At 33.4% G+C, this 19,516-nt stretch overlaps 1 protein-coding gene across 1 annotated transcript in view; it reads right to left on the bottom strand.

Moving 5' to 3' along the window:
• Positions 1–17,997, bottom strand: part of LOC117111711 (pecanex-like protein 1) — a 31,234-nt gene extending 13,237 nt beyond the window's left edge. Inside the window, 22 exon segments of the mRNA XM_033254706.1 lie at positions 221–366; positions 729–879; positions 1,513–1,605; positions 2,016–2,121; positions 2,472–2,575; positions 3,135–3,226; positions 3,635–3,745; positions 4,414–4,591; positions 5,995–6,027; positions 6,576–6,729; positions 7,004–7,297; positions 7,473–7,578; positions 7,718–7,849; positions 8,146–8,268; positions 8,993–9,139; positions 9,530–9,658; positions 10,843–11,835; positions 12,276–12,338; positions 13,140–13,302; positions 14,116–14,224; positions 14,888–15,132; positions 17,705–17,997. Of these exon segments, the coding sequence (XP_033110597.1) occupies positions 221–366; positions 729–879; positions 1,513–1,605; positions 2,016–2,121; positions 2,472–2,575; positions 3,135–3,226; positions 3,635–3,745; positions 4,414–4,591; positions 5,995–6,027; positions 6,576–6,729; positions 7,004–7,297; positions 7,473–7,578; positions 7,718–7,849; positions 8,146–8,268; positions 8,993–9,139; positions 9,530–9,658; positions 10,843–11,835; positions 12,276–12,338; positions 13,140–13,302; positions 14,116–14,224; positions 14,888–15,132; positions 17,705–17,857 (3,825 nt within the window). The 5' untranslated portion in view covers positions 17,858–17,997.
• Positions 17,998–19,516: the final 1,519 nt, after the last annotated feature.

Below are 19,516 nucleotides of genomic sequence, written 5' to 3'. Positions count from 1 at the left end.
CATCTCAGTATGTATTTCAATATGTATGTATGTGCTTTATTTTTTTAAATGTAAGTTTCATTTCATTTTTATCTTCTTGCAAAATCGGCCTTATGAAAAACACCAATATGGTGATACAAGTTTTCTCCATTTTAAAATGAAGTTATTATTATTATTATTTTTAAAGTTTTTAAGTTAACTACAATGCTTTCTACTAAACAGAGTAACCAAATACAGAGACTTACAATGGTTTGAAAGTATCCTTGCCCTGTATGTGATGAACTGACTCTGTTAGAGCAAACAGGAACACTAGTGGATAGATGATATTGCGTTCGATAAAGCATAGCCAAACATAGATCTTCTCAAATACCATTATCTTTGCTGCATCTAACAAGTCAGAAATGCAAAAAATCTTGTGTTTGTGTCAGGAAAAATAGTAATAGGAATAAATTTTCCCCTATCTGATGTGTTATCTTCAGGTTTCCACAAGTATTTTAAAGTATTCTGGGATCATTCAGTATCATAAAACATCAGGTATGGCAAAACATTCTTATTAGCCTCATTACACAGGTTCACTGAATCCCAACAGTGAGCATATTAATGTATGGTATGAAAACAATGACAGCTTTTATATTTTTCTTTCTAATAACTTAAATGCAGTATCTTATTCATCAGACAAAAATACAAAATATATTAGTTCGCTCAACTAACAATATACTGGTTTCTATAAAATATGAACTTCTACTCACCTCTGACTTCAAACTGGTTGTACTCATTGCTTTTAAGAATAGGGTGTGCAATACATAACCACGGTAACTCCTTTCGAAGCTGTGGCATTATATAGTGGACAACGAAGCCAACAACCCCAGCAATGATGTAAAGGATAAATCCTACATGTCCCTGTATACAATTTATATGATTGAAATAAATATAATATGAAATACAATTTCTTATTTTTTTATGTAAATATTTCATTGAATTTCAATGAATAAATAAATTACTTCACAATCAAACCTCATCGCTCCTCTTTCTTTCAATATAATGTGATTTTATTATTAGACAATCCAGTAGTTGTTGGTAGGCCTATATACAGTATTTTTTTTAAATTATAATGAATTGTATATATTGTCACATTAATGAATAAACTTTTTAATTTCTAATTGTACATATTTGATTAATAAGTAATAACTTAAAATCACTTCCAAAATGCATTCCACATGGATAATGTTTAGTAGGCAGATTTAAAGGCCCATGAGCATCACAAGACGAATACCAGCACTATATAAGTGCTCATTAATTATTATAATTTATGAGGTAATTGTATATACATTTATATATCAATAATTAATAATCCAATTTATTTGTTCAATCAATTCATGTGTATAGATATTAATTTTAGAATCCAATTTATTAATATGATTAATGTAAACTCAAAGTGTTTTCCATGCCAAATAAATAAATCAAATAAATAAATCATTACCTCTTTTAAAAAAAAAATCATTAATAATAAACACATTCAAAATCACCACTGACCTGGAGAACTGAAAAGACGGTACTTTTATGAACGGCAAACACAATTATTGCGATGAAGACGCATACCAGAAGATCAGACTGAAGACGAGCACTCTAGAAATATGAAATTCAAAAAACTTAAATAATTAAATTAAGTTAACAAAGAAATATGTTAGCAGAGTTAATTTTATATATAAAATTACAAAACAGAAATAAGATTAATTGTTATTTTTAATTTGTTTAGCTATCCTGGAACTACAAACATGTTTGTAATATGTATTAAACAAAAGTCAATGTATATATAGGCAAATTGAACTTTGGATAATAGTTTATTTTAAAAAAGCACTGTAATCCCAATGGGATAACATTGTAGATGATGACGAGGATCCAGTTGGGTCAAAAAGATTCATCCAAGAGGAAATTTTATTGTGAGATTATTTTGCTTATTTTTTTTTTTTAATATATATTTTTGTGCACCCTTAAAATTTACCCCTTACTCTCCAACTCACAACTATGTAACTCACCACTGATGCCTTGAGTTTGTCTGGGAGGGGATCTTTGATTTCTTTCTCCTCACCCTCTTTCTTTACTACCGGTTCTTCAGGTAGCACATACTGTTTTATGATTGTCCTAGAGAAACCAAATATTAACAAAAACCAATCTCATTTTTAATTACCACAATAATCAGATTCATTTAAAACGTCCAAATATGTTCTTTTATTAAATTTCAAAATCTACAATTTTCATACAAGAGTTTGGTCAAATATATAGCGCATAGTTGCATTATACAAAAGGAGGGGCTCCCTGGAACTAATTGTAGTGCACATATGTGGCTGTATTACTATTGTAATTGGATAGGGTGCCTTGGCAAACTAGGGCCTCTTGAGGCTACCACTAGTTCAATATAATAATGGTGCTAAGATCAGAAAGCAAATTCAAATAAGAACTTAAATGAAATACTAAATAATTAGTGTACTTACCAAAGTACATCTGGATTACAGGCACTACGGCTAAGGTGGTAGCTAATAGGTATTAAAAGAGCACAGAACACGGAGAAAAACACACTCAACTCTGCATTATCACCCTAAGAAAACAAAACACATGTCAAAATCAGAATATCACCAATTATCTTTATTATCATCTTTATTGTTATCTTTATCATTATCTTTATGTGTTAAATGCTTGTAGTACACCACGTATATATTTATGAAAAGAACTGTTGCTGAGAAAGTATTGATGTTTTGATTGAGTTGATTCAATTGTTATGCAAGACTTTTTAATACCTTGTTTAGCAAACTTATTTTTTTAAGATTGTCGGAGGAGGGCAGAAAAAAAAATGTATTTTCTTATTCACCAAAATGATTCTGCCAATCTAGGTGGAGAAAATAAAAATTAAATTTGATTGATGAATGTAAACAGTGATGAGATTAATAAATGCTTTAAATATATTTAAAGAAGAAAGAAAATTTCTGGGAACGGAGAGAAAATTAAAAAATTTCTTTTCTGAATTTCCATCTTTCGTGGCGTAGGGTGGCTAACTGGCCATATCACATTTACATATGGGCATGATGGATTAATCCCTTAATGGCAGGGGAAACAGAGAACTGCAATGAGATTGAATAAGGAAGAAGAATAGAACTCACCTCAAAAGCACCATAAGCAAATCCACACAGAATGAGGACAGTAGCAATACTCCTAGCTACAGCATAACAAGCTGCACCTACTCCAGTAGTAGCTAAATAAAATGAAAACAAAAATTGTGTGTAATCATACACTTTATAATAATTCTGCAATATAAGAATAATACTGCCACCATCACACTGTTTGGATTGACAATCAAACTGTAACGAGCAAGTTTTTTCACACTAGTCTTTTCTCCCAGAGTTGTTTTGCTCTGACATGAATCATTTTACCACAAGTTGTTTCACTCCTAATGCAAAGTACTGTATGAATTAACAGGTACAAGTTGTCATAGATTACCTTGTAGAAAAATTATGACATCACAATTGACTCATATATATTAATCAGACACCAGACTTACATAATATACCTACAAGGAACTATAGATGATAGGATTTTTGAAGAGCCATTAAATCTACTTAAAATATCTGATTAGTAGAATAAAGTGATATTAAAAACTTACCATTTCCACCAAATATATGAATGTCCACCGTCTCCATAAGATACATAGCAAAAGTATTGCACTGCGGTAAGAGCCCCAGTAGGAAAATAAGTGGAAATAACAACACAAAAACTAGATGCAATAAAAAGAAAAAAAATACATAGAATCAAATCAGTGATCAATTTTGAATAACAATTCAGTTTTTAAGTTTATAGCACTTTTCCTTTCAATTATAAAGCACTTTCTTATCCCAGCTCATTGGGTACACATGCTTAAAATTTTTACAAAAGAGATATCAATGGTTTTTAGACATGTATACTCCCATTTGGAGGCACGCAAGCTTGTGTAGCACATTGCACAAGCAGAGTATGGTTTTATTATTATTATTATTATTACAGTAAGAATGGGAAAGCTCACTTTGCATTCTCTGTGCTATTGCTAAGGACATAACTAGTGCAGTAAACTAATTTATGATTGTCGTATAGGAAGTCTTTACTTCTAATGATCATGCATTTATTTGAAAATCAATTCAAATGGATACATCAATTGAGTAGGGACCTTAGTTCTAATATGGTAAGGTTTAGCCCTGTACTATGTAGCACTGAAATACCACAAAAAATCTGAATTACAAATTTTCTTAGCTACAAATGCTGTTCAGATGGAGGGTAAGTAATTGCTAGATGTACAAGCAAATGATTAAACTTAAAGATTTTGTTTTGGTTGACTGTCACACAAAAAAAAAAAAAAAATTCAAGGCATGTTTACATTACCGTTCATACAAAGTTTTGTTTTGAACTTACCAACGAGAGCATCTCTTGCAATAGTGATGGCTTTAAGGCTGGCAAATGGCAGACCATACAAAGAAAAGGCTTCTTTCTCAAGGTCAAAATGGGTTACGCAGTACTGAAGCAGCAATATCAAGCAACAGCAGACACAGAAATAGAAAGGCCTGCTGTATGCTATAATCTGGTTGTGGCCCTATAAAACAAATTAAGATAAACATGACAATTCTTTATTGTATGGAATACGGGGGTAAAAATCATTGGAGGTTTTTACTTTGTCTCTTATATATACTGTTTACAAAGTATCTCTTGATAAACTTCCTGTTTCTTTGCTATTCTTAAAAGAAAGATTTTATTTACACCAGTCCAAGCTGTAATTTCTTGAAGAAAAGTTTCTCTCTGGCACCCTCTATCTCTCTTTCCATCAATCCTCCCTTAAGAAATAAACATTCCAACTCCCCCTTCCTGATAAAGTTGCCTAAGAAATCAACCCAAACAAACGTCTAGTAACGATCCACTTCCCGGGACATTAGAAAAAGCAGATAATCAAAATGGTTACACAAAATTATAGTAAAATGTTTAAATGATATTTAAAATACAATCTACTTACTACAGCATATTTTTAGCAGGATATAAAATTCAATTTCAATAATATCCTAAGCAGTCTCATTACTTTCAAATAATATATATTCAAATGCCACTGTTATTTTTATTATTGATAGATATATGCCATGCTCCTTTATGCATTGTCACACATCTCACTCTTGCTCCTTTATCTCAGGGTGATTATTGTAAGAATAATCAGTCTATAAGTATATTTATATTCAATTCAATTTATTCAGAACCTCCATTTGGAGAGATACACACAAAATATCAGAAAACCATATGAAATATATCACATTAACAAAATAAATCAATCGGAATATCATAAAATACAGAATGAAGGGAATCAATACGTTTATTCTAAAACTTTTAAGCAATAGTTTGATAATATTCAAATTTTCATTATTAATGAACATATCTCTCTGTATTACATTTTTAACACTATCACTTTGGATTGGATTGGATTGGATTTATTCGGTGTAAACACCAAGGATATCCCATGAAAGTCTAGAATAAGACTTATTTCCAGGTCCTTCTGGTGGTGATTGGGCAGTCCACCGGCAGACAATCCCTTACACTTTTCCGAAGAGTGTACTGCGTTCTTTAATGTGCACATGGGCCATAAATGCACACGGGAACCAACGGCTTAAACGTCTCATCCGAAAGACGGTGCATTATTGCAACTTGTATTTCAGCCCTCCAGCTGAAACACAAGGAGAGACATCGATGGGAACTGAACCGGGGACCTAGAGATCTCCACGGTTAAGCGCACACACAATGGCTACCACCAGATTAGCCAACTGAGCTAGGCTGCCAACAAATACCATGGTTCTGACAATCGATATGTTTTAATTCCCGTTTAAATTGGTGAATATTTTTATTATTAAACAAATATTTATACAAAGAAAAATCATAATTAACACTCCCTTTTATACAATCAACTAATGTATTTTTAAGAGCATTGTTATCATTAGCCTCAATATTATATATACTTACATGCATAGGAGATGCAGCATCTGGTTGAACACTCTGAAATCAAATTACAACAAAAACGTAAATAATTTTATGCATTTTACAACATATTATCTGGGGTATTGAAAACCATACTAGATAGTAAAGCAGGTAAATATTTATTTAGATTTGTAATCTAGCAGCTGAAATACGTGCACTTTTACATGTGAGTCAATTTTAAAAAATAAGTGTATATATATGGGTGTATAGTTTGGTGTAAATTTTGTTCATGTGATCTACTTCTAGTGCAAAATGTCCACCATTTTGATGTGCCGACTAAAACATTGCCCGAAAGGAAATTATACACTGATTATTTTTTTTTAATTACTTCTATCTTGAAAATGCACATTTACTAAGTTTAATATGCCATTAAATAATGCCACATGACCAAATAAGTAAATAAATGGATAAAATTTGATACTCATCAATTACCATTGTGTTTGGTATCATTTGAATGCTCTTCTGAAGCTAAATACAGTTTTACAATACACTTATATAGCAGATACTATGTCCAATAGTCCATTTTTTTCCATATTAAAACAAAAAAATATATAAAATCTACTAACCTTTAAGAGGGAGTACTGACAACTAGCAACCACAAAACAGAACCAAAATATCCAAAAGTCCTGAAAGAAATTGCTTGTCAGCACACCGTACCCTAGAAGGGCTACAAGAATTGCAAGGACTGTGGCAAAAATACTTTCTATTATTGTACGATTCCTGTAATAAAACAAATTACTAAAATTTTAATGTTCTGTTTTTTAGCATACAAAGATGGTAGTTTTTTTTTTGTCACAAGCAAATAAATTATATTTCAGGACGATCATTATCTCCAAATTTATGGCACAGCGATGGGCAGAAAAATATTTTGAAAATTTATTTATGGGACAAGTTGAGGCCAACTTTCTGTCCCTAATGCTCAAGAAACCACTTTGATTATGTTAAATATCCTTCAAATTTATGAATGAACATAGAGACTGCATCTAGAACGTACCTATCTAGTAGGGCTTGAAATGCTAAACGGTCTGCCTTTACTCGGAATGACTTCCATGGCAGGATCCAGAATCGGTAATTATGGATGACTTTCTTACGTTCCTGGTGCTTAGGAAGTCGTGATGCATCATTAGGAAACGGGGAAATGTTGAGAAGTTCATTCATGAATATACTGCTTTCATTACCATTCAAGAAACTTTCAGATAACAATCCTGGTATATCATTGTAGCTGTCTCTCTTAGGCAGCTCCAGTACCAGAGGGGCAGAACATTCACTGTACACACTATCCTTATCGCTAATATGTCAAGATAAAAATAAAAATCATTAAAAAAAGGCATGTAAAAATGGTTTCCTGTTTATCTAGTAGGTATTATAGGGTTGTATGTTTAATTTTGGCAAAGGACCAAAACTTGTTGAATGTAAGTATATTCGTTATTCAATTAATATTTTGGTTAAATAGATAAACTCACATGTCTGTGCTATGAATGCTTTTAGACCAAGCTGGTGATAGGTCTGTTTCTAATCTACTTGCTTCACCATTACCAGTCTCATCAAAGGTATAAGTTAGCCAGTTACCTGAAAAATATATAAGCACTATTATTTAGCAATTTTCATTATTGAAACATGTTTTCATACAAGTACAGCTACCATTTCATTCACCAATAGGTAATGCATTGTTGTTTTTTTTTATTAGGTGGATATGAAGTTCTCATACCTAGTTCATCCTGAAAACAGTGAACTGATCCTTGCGCTGTGTCATCATGGCTGGTGGCCATATAGTTGCCCTGTGAGCTACTGCTTAGGTGTGGCATGAGAGCAGTAGGTGGAGAAACAGGCTTGCGGTAATCTGAAAAGAGAACAAAGGCATGGCATCTAGTTTCTACCTATAACCAAATTACGTTCCACAACAATTTATTTAAGATCATTTACAAAGACAGCTACATTAGTCCTAAATAAGAATTAGTTTAAAGATTCCCACAAAAATAACTTCACTAGCTCTAGGCTCTAAATAATCAAATGACATATTAATTTTACTTTACCAAGCCTGTGTCTGGTCCTGAGATATGAAATTTGGCCAATAATTTCATTAAGTTAATGCTTGTGAATAATAATATTGAGTGACAAAAAAAAATATCCACAAACCTCTTGTCTCGCGCGAGTGATCTGGACCAGAGTCGTGACGGCGTCGTCTTATACGATGTCTTCTTGGGTCAGCACTAGTGGCGCTTCGATATAAAGCCATTCGACGTCTTCTTCGCATATTCACTATATAAAGAAAATTCCTCTAAATTAATACCCTGTGCTGTCACAGTGTTTTAACCTACAGGACCCTGGGATTGGAAGGCAAGCATCTTAACCAGTAAGTTACTACTGGTGTTCTGGTCCACAGCCCATCATTTTGGACTAGACAGTGACTTATTGGCTGTATGACAAAACAAAACTCCTAGGGAAGTACGGTATACATTGTAAGCAGATATGGAGAGAGTTCAATGCTGTATTTTTATAGTTATCGTGCAATAAAAGTAACTTTCTACTTCTATATTAATATTGCTTTTTATGGATGTTGTGTTTTTGCCTTTGTTGTTTTAATTTGTACATGTATAGTATGCCAGTTCAAATTACATTTCTGTCTTCATATGAATGGACAATAAAGAATTATTTAGATTGATTTTTTTCTAGGAACATCTATATCTAATTTGTGTAAAAAGTATGAGTTTGGATACAGTTGTAGATGTTACATTTGGAAATTCTCAATTAAATTATTTACTGTAGTTATTAATCAAAGCAAATAATTTGAAATAAACTTGTACGTGGCCCAACAAAATTTACAGATTACTTAGACCTCTGCAGTTGCAAATATAGAATGTCATACTTTAAGGTGTCCTAAATAGTAAGTTTGACCATATCCAAAATGCAAACACATACCCAGATACAAGTTGTAGAAAAGCACTATATACTGTTAATACCCACTAATAATGAATGGCCTTACTTTCAAGTTCACTGCTGGTGTCTTGTGTAAGAATATCACGTCGGACTGTCTGGAATATCTTGGATAGCAGTGTACTGCTGCTAGTATTTATGCTACCCACTGGCATTGAATCAGGATCCGTCTCATCCTCCACTCCAAAATCTTCACCTGAATATTAAACAAAAACACAAAATTCAACTAGTACATATTTATAATACAACAAATTTTATGTTCTTATTTTTTATACTTGATTTCAGTTAGAGCTGTTTGAAATGTACATTAACATATTATATACAGTAGTATTAAATTTAATTTTAAATAAATTTTGTATAGTGGTATTCAAACACTTGAATTTATGGTACTACAGTAGACCATGAGAGCTGTCTGACGAAAACAAATTCAGAGGTTGTAGCCAAATTGTTTTTAAGGCAGGAACATACAGTAGTACTGTATAAAACATTTTCACAAATAGCTATCACAGATTTCAGTAGTCTAGACTGCCAATTATTTACCCCTTATAAGGATTTTATTTTTATTTTTTTTAAAAAGGACACCTACTTGTTGTGGTATTAATGCGTGTTCTCTGTTTTGGAATAGCGCCCTCACGGCTTCTATCCCTACTGTGACCTCCAGCAACATCACTTTGTGTTCTAGGGATTTCAACTATTCCAATAGCAGATTCATTTTCTGTAAAAATCAAGACTTCAGTATGTTAGCCAACATTAAGTATTACATTCATTCTTTACAGACATCCTTTTTTGAATGCTCATTTAAAGAACACATTTATAAAAGAAGACAACATAATGCATGTGATTCTTCTGTGGGTGGGATATAAGTGCGACACCTACAGTACAGCCGTGAATTATTGCCTCCGTACCACGCGTAATCTTCGTAGTACAGTCGTAAAATATGTGTAACAAAAACATAACAATAACTTAGCGTAGAATGTAGAACATACAGTAGTTAATTTAGAACGTAGAACACAGTTTATAATGTAGTCAATAAGTGTGTACAATGCGCAGATCCAGAGAACGTCGAACGTAGGATAGAATGTGGTCTATCGAACGTTTATCTAGAATAACGTTCATCATAAGCAGCAAATAATCATAGGCCAAGGCATATATACCTTCCTTAAGATTAGTAATTACTCACGAAAATAAAGTCAAACTTTTCTCGATGTAGTTTTAGACAGCCTTGTACTTACTCTTAGCTTGTATGTTGCCACAGCGGTGTATGTAACAGTACTGGCGCATACCTATAACCAGCAGATAATATCCCTGTTCGATTGGGAGACTAAGCCTATCATTACATGATACATGGCTATGTTGTGCCTGTTCTGCAATCCTAAAATTCAATTACGGCCCTATGTAGGCTTAGTCAAGATTAAATTATCTTTCGTATTCTACAGACATATAACTATCTACAATAATGCAATCAATGTATAGCTGAGCTGCTAAATCTGAAAAGTGACAAGAAGAAAATGCGACAATACAGTACAAGAAATATAGTATAACCAGGAACAAGTTTGTTTAAAGAAAAATACTAGCATAAAATTTGTTAGGCAAAATACTATATATGTTAGTTTTTTGTCCCTGCCAACTTTTTCATTTCCTGTTGCATCAATTATTGTTTTACTTTTTATTTATTTTTAATCTTGTAATACTTGTCACTGGAATACTGTAGCACATTGCTGATTAGTGGTAATAACTGTCGCTATCTTGTTACGTGTACCTGTAGATAATTATTCTGTGTTAGCATGATCCGAGTGCCAACAACAGGAGGCCTACTCTTTTCATTTTTCATTATAATGTTACCTTTTTTCTTTTTAAACTTTTTTGTTTTAAGTACTGTAGAAAAAATTTCAAACTCACCCTGATTTTTGTCTGCTTCTGAATCAAACAAAAAACTCAAACTATCAGATCCTGGTACATTCCATGTTTTAGAATCTGTTTTAAGAAAGGCCTCAGCTTCTGTAGGCACACCAGCATCTTCTTTCTCACTTTTAATTGGAGAACTGGCTGCCCTTTCATTATATTGTTCCTCATTTTTACTTGAGTTTTCCATTGTCACTGCGGTGACCGATAAATCACTTTTGTGCAAGAGACAGGTGTCAGACCTTTCACTATTACTGGATCCTGTGTCTTTGGATGCTACAGCAGATGTTGAGGATACTGAGCTGGTTCTTGAATGATTATCAGCACTATCAACTTTTCCACTCGTACTTCCTTCTTCACTGTTAGTCCTTTTTCTACTTGTCAGTGAATCAATCAAAGCTGTCCTTCTAGATCTTCTGCCATCTTCTGCTTCTGGTGTCATCCAGGAGAATGTTTGGAACAAGTCAGTCCCTAAGCTGGAGAGGTCATCATTTTCTGATCTCTGTGAAGCACTAAATTCTTTCGAGGAGATGCTGGACACCGTTGAGAGATCATGTTCACTGGTACCAGCATTATTGTCATTGCTGGTTTTGTGCCGAGTCAATAAGCGTCGCTTCTTTTTACGATAATTCATTGTATCTATAAATTCTTCATCAGATATAAGTGCAGGCCATTTACATTCTGGCAATGTTCCTTTATTCTCTGTTAATTCTAAATCTTTTTTCACTGTTTTTTTTACATCTTCCACATCACTGCCTGTACTGCTAGGGGATTGAAGCTCATTTTTTGTTCCAAGAAACACATCTAAGAAATCAGAATTCCTTTTGCCCAGCTTGTCATATTCATTGCTATTGCTATCTTTCGGTTGCGCAGCTGATGTAAATATGTACGGCTCTACAGAGCCATTTGAGCGGGTTCGCTCAATGACTGTCATTTTAGTTTTTCTGCTGCGTTCCGACTTTGGTGTAGGGATTTTAGTTGTTGCTGGTCCTGAACAAAAACAGAACAACATACCATTATGTCCACTACTAATAATCACCATTTCAATGATGCAGAAAAATATATGAACATTTATTAACATTTATCAACATTTTTAAAAGTATTATTCTGATGAAATCAAACCTATTTTGATAATATTTTTGTGTCAGGAAATTTTAATAGGAATGTTTTTCCCTACCTGACTTGTTATTGTACTGAATGCTCAGTACGTTCCGAAATACTTGCAAAAAAAAAAAAAAATCTCGCAAGTGATTTGAGTGGGACTCTAACCCACGACCTCCAGAAAAATTATATTTAAACTATAACCACAGAAAAGTAATTAGGAGATTAAACATATTTCAAATGCAGTCCTCCAACATTAAGATCAATTAAGAATATAGTAGTAAGAAATTAATTGCATTTGAAAGAGAGTAAAACAAATTTAATGATACCCATGGCACTTGAGTCAATAAAAGAAGTAGTTTGCAGTTCTTCACTTTTTAATTCTTTAATATCTGAAACAAAAATAATATACAAACAATTAAAAAGTTGGCTGGATAGATAAATGGACAGACCAACATATAAAAACTGCACATTGTGTTAGGAGTTGTCTATTTTATCATCATTTTAAGTGTACAAAACACAGTTACTGACAATAAGATTCCAACGTGTTAGAGGTTGTTCATTTTTTCATCATTTTAAGTGTACAAAACACAGTTTCTGACAATAAAATTCCTTAATTTAGATACGATCTCCATAGAAAAGATGGTGCGTTAGTCCCCTAGAATGATCGACAACACAATCTTGTACCCGATGATAAGTTAAAGGTTATCAAATTTAGACCGACCTCATATCAAATAAATGGCTCTCGTACAGTAGTGTGCAACAATGTGCTAAGCGGTTATACTGTAAGCTGAATTCATCAACAACCTCTCTTCCACGCTTGTGACACTTAGACCAGTCCATAACATTCACCTCTTTGGAGATTTTAACTTTTCAAAAATTAATGGATATTTGGGCGAAAATGTTAGCTCCGATACCGCTGAAGGAGGGTTGTGACAACATACTTAAACTTCCTTTTACGACCTCTCCTGATGGACTTTCTAATATTCCCAATTAGGTTATTTCTACCACACAGACCACAAACTCCTGCATTTTAAAAATAAATGTAAAACTGCGTCCTACAGTAAGACGGCAAGTTCCTAATTATAAGACGGCTAATTTTGACAGAATTAATCGTCGCTCACATCACGAATTAACACAATGAAAGTAGATTGTGTTAGTATGTGATGTATGAACATGTTCAGGATACTTACCCTTACTACTGAGGCTTGGAGGAGGTGAGTCCAAATGTAATTCTTTTTCTATAGTATCTAAGGTATTTAAGGCTTTGAGTATTGTATCTTCAGAGCTGTAGGGATCCTTTTGATGGTGAATATCTGCTTTTATGCTACCGGGTAAGAGGACTTCATCATCAGTCTAAGGCAAAAGAATGCAAGGTATTGAACATTATATGAATAGCAATATCAGATTCATAGGAGGGTCAGAGAGGGTGGAGCAATGAATAATACTCCATTATGTGTATGAATTACAAAGAAACCCAGAGGATATCGAAGATCTGCTGTCCCTGACAAATAATTAATCTTATGCTGTAAAGCGAAAGCAGATTATGATTGACTCCAATGAATTACCCATTAATTATTTTCAGAAAATTCAACCCATTGTATAGTAATTTTAAAATTCTAATCCCATACACTACGGTATACTTACTGTACTTTAAGGCCATAAAATAAAAAATTGTTGTGTTGAAATGAAAAAAAAAAATAAGATCGTCAGTCAAGATAATTTTTTTTGCAACCATGAACTACAGTACCTACTGTACAGTACTGCACAATGTAGTAAGGGGATGGTTAAAATCTTTGAATTTATGTAATTAGGAAGAAATATACATATATTATTTTTGGAGATTCCAAGCCAGCGGCGAGTGTAATAATAATAATAATAGAGAAAAAGTTTTGTTTTATTCTAAAATTTCCATTTTTTCGTGGTGGCAGGTGGTTAATTGCCCAAAAATGAAATTTTACTTTTAATCAAAATCAACAGCGGGTTCGCTAAACAAGTAAAAAAGTCTTGCCTTGTGGCTCAGCTGCATGCCTGGACTCAAGAAAACTGGCAAGCCCATACATTGTAGCATTTACAGGTACAGCACTACTGTACTTCATGAAAAACTGAGGCTTGTTTAGTTTAAAAACATTGTATGAGGAAGGAAACACATTAAACATGGAATCCTACCTTATCAACATCCCTATTTACAGAGTTTCTTGAGCTGCATCCAATTGGAGGTGTGGCACTACGTCTATTACTATTAAGTTCTTCTAATTCAATTCCATCTAACGTTTCACTGTATTTGAAAGAGGAAGTCAGATAAAAAAAATAATGCAATACAGTATACACAACTGGCATCACAATAAACTATACTGAAATAAAAACGAACTTGAACTTGAAATGTAAAATATACAGTTATTTGGTTTAGTACAGACATAGCAATCAACGCTCAGTATACTGTAGAGAAATGCATGTTTTTTGGAGTGGCTGTATTCAAGGTGCAGAACACACAGATGCTGAAGAATATTAGTTGGAAAGACAGAAAACTAACTGATAGTAATACTTGAAAATTGTAGTTGGAAACATTTTCAGAATAAGTTTAGGTACTGCAGTAGTCTTTGATCCGACCCATGCTAGTGGAACTGAGACTTTAGGCTAGTTCTTGACCCACAAAGGATATCTGTACTTAATTCTAGACCTACTGTAAATGCCAAATGACCACTACTACGGTATTATATATTATTTATTAAAACTATTATCTTTATTCCTTATTACTTTATTATTTGATTTTACTTTATTTTATTTATTTATTTAATATTTTTTTAAATTTTTATTTATCTTTTTTTTAAATTTTTAAATCATAATTTTTATTTATATTTTTTAAGTAGTTTGCAATCACCAATTGTGCTGAAATATCTTTAAAATGACACCTAAAACATTTTATGAAAATTCTACCTACTCTATATGTTTTATCTGTAGATGAACCCCTTGATTTGAGGCAACATTTCCAACTTCATGACAATCTTCTATTTTTTCAGGTTTTTTGCCTTCATCTTCGTCACTGATTCCATTTTTACTGGTTTTTGGCTGCTCTCCCACATCAAACATCAGGTGCATTCGATAGTTTATTATTTTTATTATACTGAATGTCAGACCGATGAGGAGACAGTATATAATCCATATTGTTAAAGAACTGCTTGATCCCTGAGGGTATAAAAAAAAGTATACTTATTACAATACACAAAATTAGTAACGAAATATGACATCCCCAAAATAATCGATAGTGGGTCAAGCCCGTAGCCAGGATTTTGGTAGGGGGGTTCTTTTTGATACTGAAAGGGCACTTGCGAGCACCATTGGCTAGGGGCCAGGGGGCTGGGCTGTCTCTTATACACATCTAGATGTGTATAAGAGACAGACTCCAAAGAATCCAGTATGGTTTATTCTTTATTTTTTATTTATATAGCACTTTGGAAGTTTAGTAGTATACTCACTTAGACAATCAGTAACAAAAAGAACCGAGACAAATTTGTATAGTTGGTTGTAGCGTATTATAATCATATATATATATATTACATAGGTGAAACTATCCCCCGCCGGACACCATCCCGGTATTTCTGAGTCAAGGTTTCGGGGCCTGAATTTTTTATGTTACTAGGTAGGCTTAACAAACAGGTATTAAAATATCCCCAAAATAATGGATAGTGGGTCAAGCCCGTAGCCAGGATTTTGGTAGGGGGGTTCTTTTTGATACTGAAAAGGCACTTGCGAGCACCATTGGCTGGGGCCAGGGAGCCGCCAGGGCTCCCGAGGGGTCCAGGGCCAAAGCCCCGGTGGGGGTCCAGCATTCTAAGCATTTAGAGGTGTTATTTAATTGATTTGAGAGGCCATACATTAAAAAAAATGTATATATTAAAGAGGTAATTTTTTGAGTTGGGAAAAGATAAAAACAAAAACAAAAAAACTACGACATTAGTACTACAGTATTGGTAATTTAACAACAGTAGCATGATACAAACTCCAAAGAATCCAGTATGGTTTATTCTTTATTTTTTATTTATATAGCACTTTGGAAGTTGTAGATCATACTATACTCACTTAAGACAATCAATAACAAAAAGAACCGAGACAAATTTGTATGGTTGGTTGTAGCGTATTATAATCATATATATATATATATATACATAGGTGAAACTATCCCCCGCCGGACACCATCCCGGTATTTCTGAGTCAAGGTTTCGGGGCCTGAATTTTTTATTTTACTAGGTAGGCTTAACAAACAGGTATTAAAATAGGACCATTAATGATGATTGGCTCTAGGCTAGGCCTAAAGTGTAGGCTAGCCAGCCTTTGTTGAAAGGGCACTTCATGAAAAAAACCCAACGAACCCCCCTGGCTACGGACATGTGGGTACACAATAACACATATAAGATTTATGGGTTTTTTTTTTTTACTTTGAGCATTGAAGTGTGGTCTACAAAAACTTGCCTGTGGGTAAGATATTTTTAATAATATGAAGTACATTAACGTTTAGCGCATGCCAGGTGAATATATATATTATTGCTTGCGGTACATCAGAATCTTAATGTTTATTGCCTATGATTTTAACTAATTGTCTCATCATACTTGCATTTACTATACTATGTAGGCTGCTGGAAATACATTACATGGCTCTTGTCAGCACTTCTCGAAAATTGGTGATTTTTGTCAACTTTGATCTTTCATCACAGTATTGGTCAAAGATCGTGTGTCTATTTAAAATACGGATGCATGGCGTTCCGCAACGATTAATAATAAACACGCTGTGATCGATTAAGGTGTTGCAACATACACAGTGGTTTGAGTGCATTTTACAGTGAGGCGAGTCAGATTTTCATAAAAATATAACAAAACTGAATCAAAAGTATCGTCAGAAGTACTTTTATCTACAGTATTTACCTTGCTTTTAAAAAAAAAGACACAAAGATGCTTTTTGATGCTACAGTAGGGGCCTGAAATCGAGAGCGGGCAGCAAGCGACCTTAGCTCCTTAGATCACTGAGGTTCCACCCAGTCACTTACATTGTTTAAAGTGATTGATTATGTTTGCATTTCATCACTTTTACCTGAAGAAGACCACAGTGTGATCGAAATCTTGTGTTAGGGCAACTTCATGCATGGTAGCTGAATTACGATTATATTTCGCAATTTTGTACTTTAATCTTGTTCCATATTTACACTTCACTCTAAATTCTGAGAATAATTGTAATATTTACTATAGCCTAGAGCCCATAAATTTCCTCCCTCTCATTTTTTGATATAATATAATAATAATAATAATAATAATAATAATAATAATAATAATAATAATAATAATAGGCCCCTATACAAAAAGATATGCATCATGCATGTATGGTAACGAAAAGACAAAACACAAAGTTAGAGCTTATTTACAACATAATACTTGGGTAACAGGCTTAGTTAACTAGGCAACCATGTTGGTCGCTCGTACCCATAGTCTATGGCATTCTATGGGTACCAGACACCAACATAATGGGTACGAGTCGGTCAAACTACAACAAGTAGGAGTTATGGGTACGAGTTAGCCTGCATTCACATCACATCATGTGCTAGCCGAGGCCTAGAATAATAGATATTATATAGAAGGGCCTAGGCATATGTCTATAGCCCCCGCCCCTTTCCTAGTAGTAGGCCTAGCCTGGCCCTAGGGGCCTAAGATAATTACATGAATATTAAGTATTCCGGATTTAACAGACACAATTTTATGTGGAACTTACCAGAAAAAGACTCAAAGGAAGGCATAGCAGGAAGAGCCAGAGATACAGATGAATTGTGTTGGACGAAATGCTTTGGTGAGGGTCGTAATACCATCCTCCAGTAATTGAACCCCAAAATCCCTGACGAAGAACTTCCAAATTATGTGAACCCATATTTTAACTAACATATTAGAAGGTAGTAGTATAAATATTGTTTTTTACTGACTACATTGTATCCTTTGAAAACAATTCCTTACTTCACCGTCGCATCGACGGATGCTTCTTGTAACTTCTCATACGCCTTTGGTCCGTAACCTTTGGCTTGTGTACACCTAATTTGTCTATCAAAATCGTGCTAAGAACTACTGTAGTCATGCGCCTCAATCCCCAAAACGAAAGGTTATTTTATTTACTGTATCTATTTCAACAATAATTTGTGAGGTAGATTATTCTTCCAGAGCTGAATTGGGACCCTCAGTACACACAATAAGAGGCAAAAGAATAAAAGATGAAAATTAAACTAGATTTTTAACATTAACAGATTAATTAAATTAAAACAGAAAAATATAAAATCAAGATTTTTTTTTTATTTTTTTTTTTTTATATTAAGGAAAACATTAAAAATGTCGGTTGTTATTTTTAAAAAAGGGTCTCTGGCATTTTAACCAGTAGGCCTAATCTACTCAGTATGTCGTAATTCGGTAAAACGCAATTTATTCAATTTTGAAATTTTGGCTTAGGGGCACCTTGTGAATGTATCAGTCATGGAATGTTATCATATAGCCTACTCCAAACAATTTTTCGAAATATGAAATTACTATAAGAGTTACGCATTATTATATTCGACCATCCAACCACAAAGCATTGAAATGTTGGCAATCAACCAATCACAGAAGACATTTATGCATTAATTACTTTCCTAGCTGGTGGTGGTGTATAATAAAAATGCATTATTATTTTTTCTGAAGTTACAACTTAAAAGTTGTGGTCATGAGATTAATTTTAGAACCGCATTATTAACAAGATTATTAGGTTAATCTTTCCACGTCGGCGCGTGCACTAAAAACTTGATTTTTTTTCATTTATTTAAAAAAAATTAGATTTAACATGTGTATAACGATTTTGATAAACAATCATAATTCTCTGTATTAAACATTTGAAGAATGGACTTCCTTATGTTTGTCGTCATATTAAACTGTAATATTTTTAAAGAAGACCATTCAGCAAACAACATAAAACAAAATTCCCACGTCGGTGCATGTATAAAACGTATAATTTCCTGAAATTTCGATATAGAGCGGACTTCCTTATGATTCAGGCCTAAGGAAATATAAATGTATATGGGTCTGAACTTTGTAGGTGACAAAGTGTTCTTCCTTATGTTGTGATATTAGAATATAATATCATTAAAGACCATTCAACAAACATCATGAAACATATATCAAACTTTTAGGTTAAAAAGTTCCGCTTCCGAGCATACATATAACGTAATTTTTTAGATATATGATATTTAAATGATAGTCGAGAATGTACTGATTATATAACATAGATAATTACTGTTGTCCGATTGTGTGCATTGAAAATGTGACGACGAACTCGGGATACGGGCCTCGGTTGACACTCCTATCGAAAGGCCTGTTAATTAACATTGCACAGAAGCCTGTCGTCACCTGCTACGATGCCTCCTCCTCCTCTTTATCATCATCACATCATCATCATCATCTTCATCTTCATCATTGTAATTATTAATTGTTTCAATGCTAAAATGGGGGAAACCTATTAATTCAGTCTGTATTTATTCATCAATAGAAGTCTCGTAATGCACGTAAGTGC

Source organism: Anneissia japonica, unplaced genomic scaffold (genome assembly GCF_011630105.1).
Source record: "Anneissia japonica isolate Jap-2015-1 unplaced genomic scaffold, ASM1163010v1 scaffold287923_len1623670_cov205, whole genome shotgun sequence".
Lineage (NCBI taxonomy): Eukaryota > Metazoa > Echinodermata > Crinoidea > Comatulida > Comatulidae > Anneissia > Anneissia japonica.
This window is presented reverse-complemented; position numbering and strand designations above follow the sequence as displayed.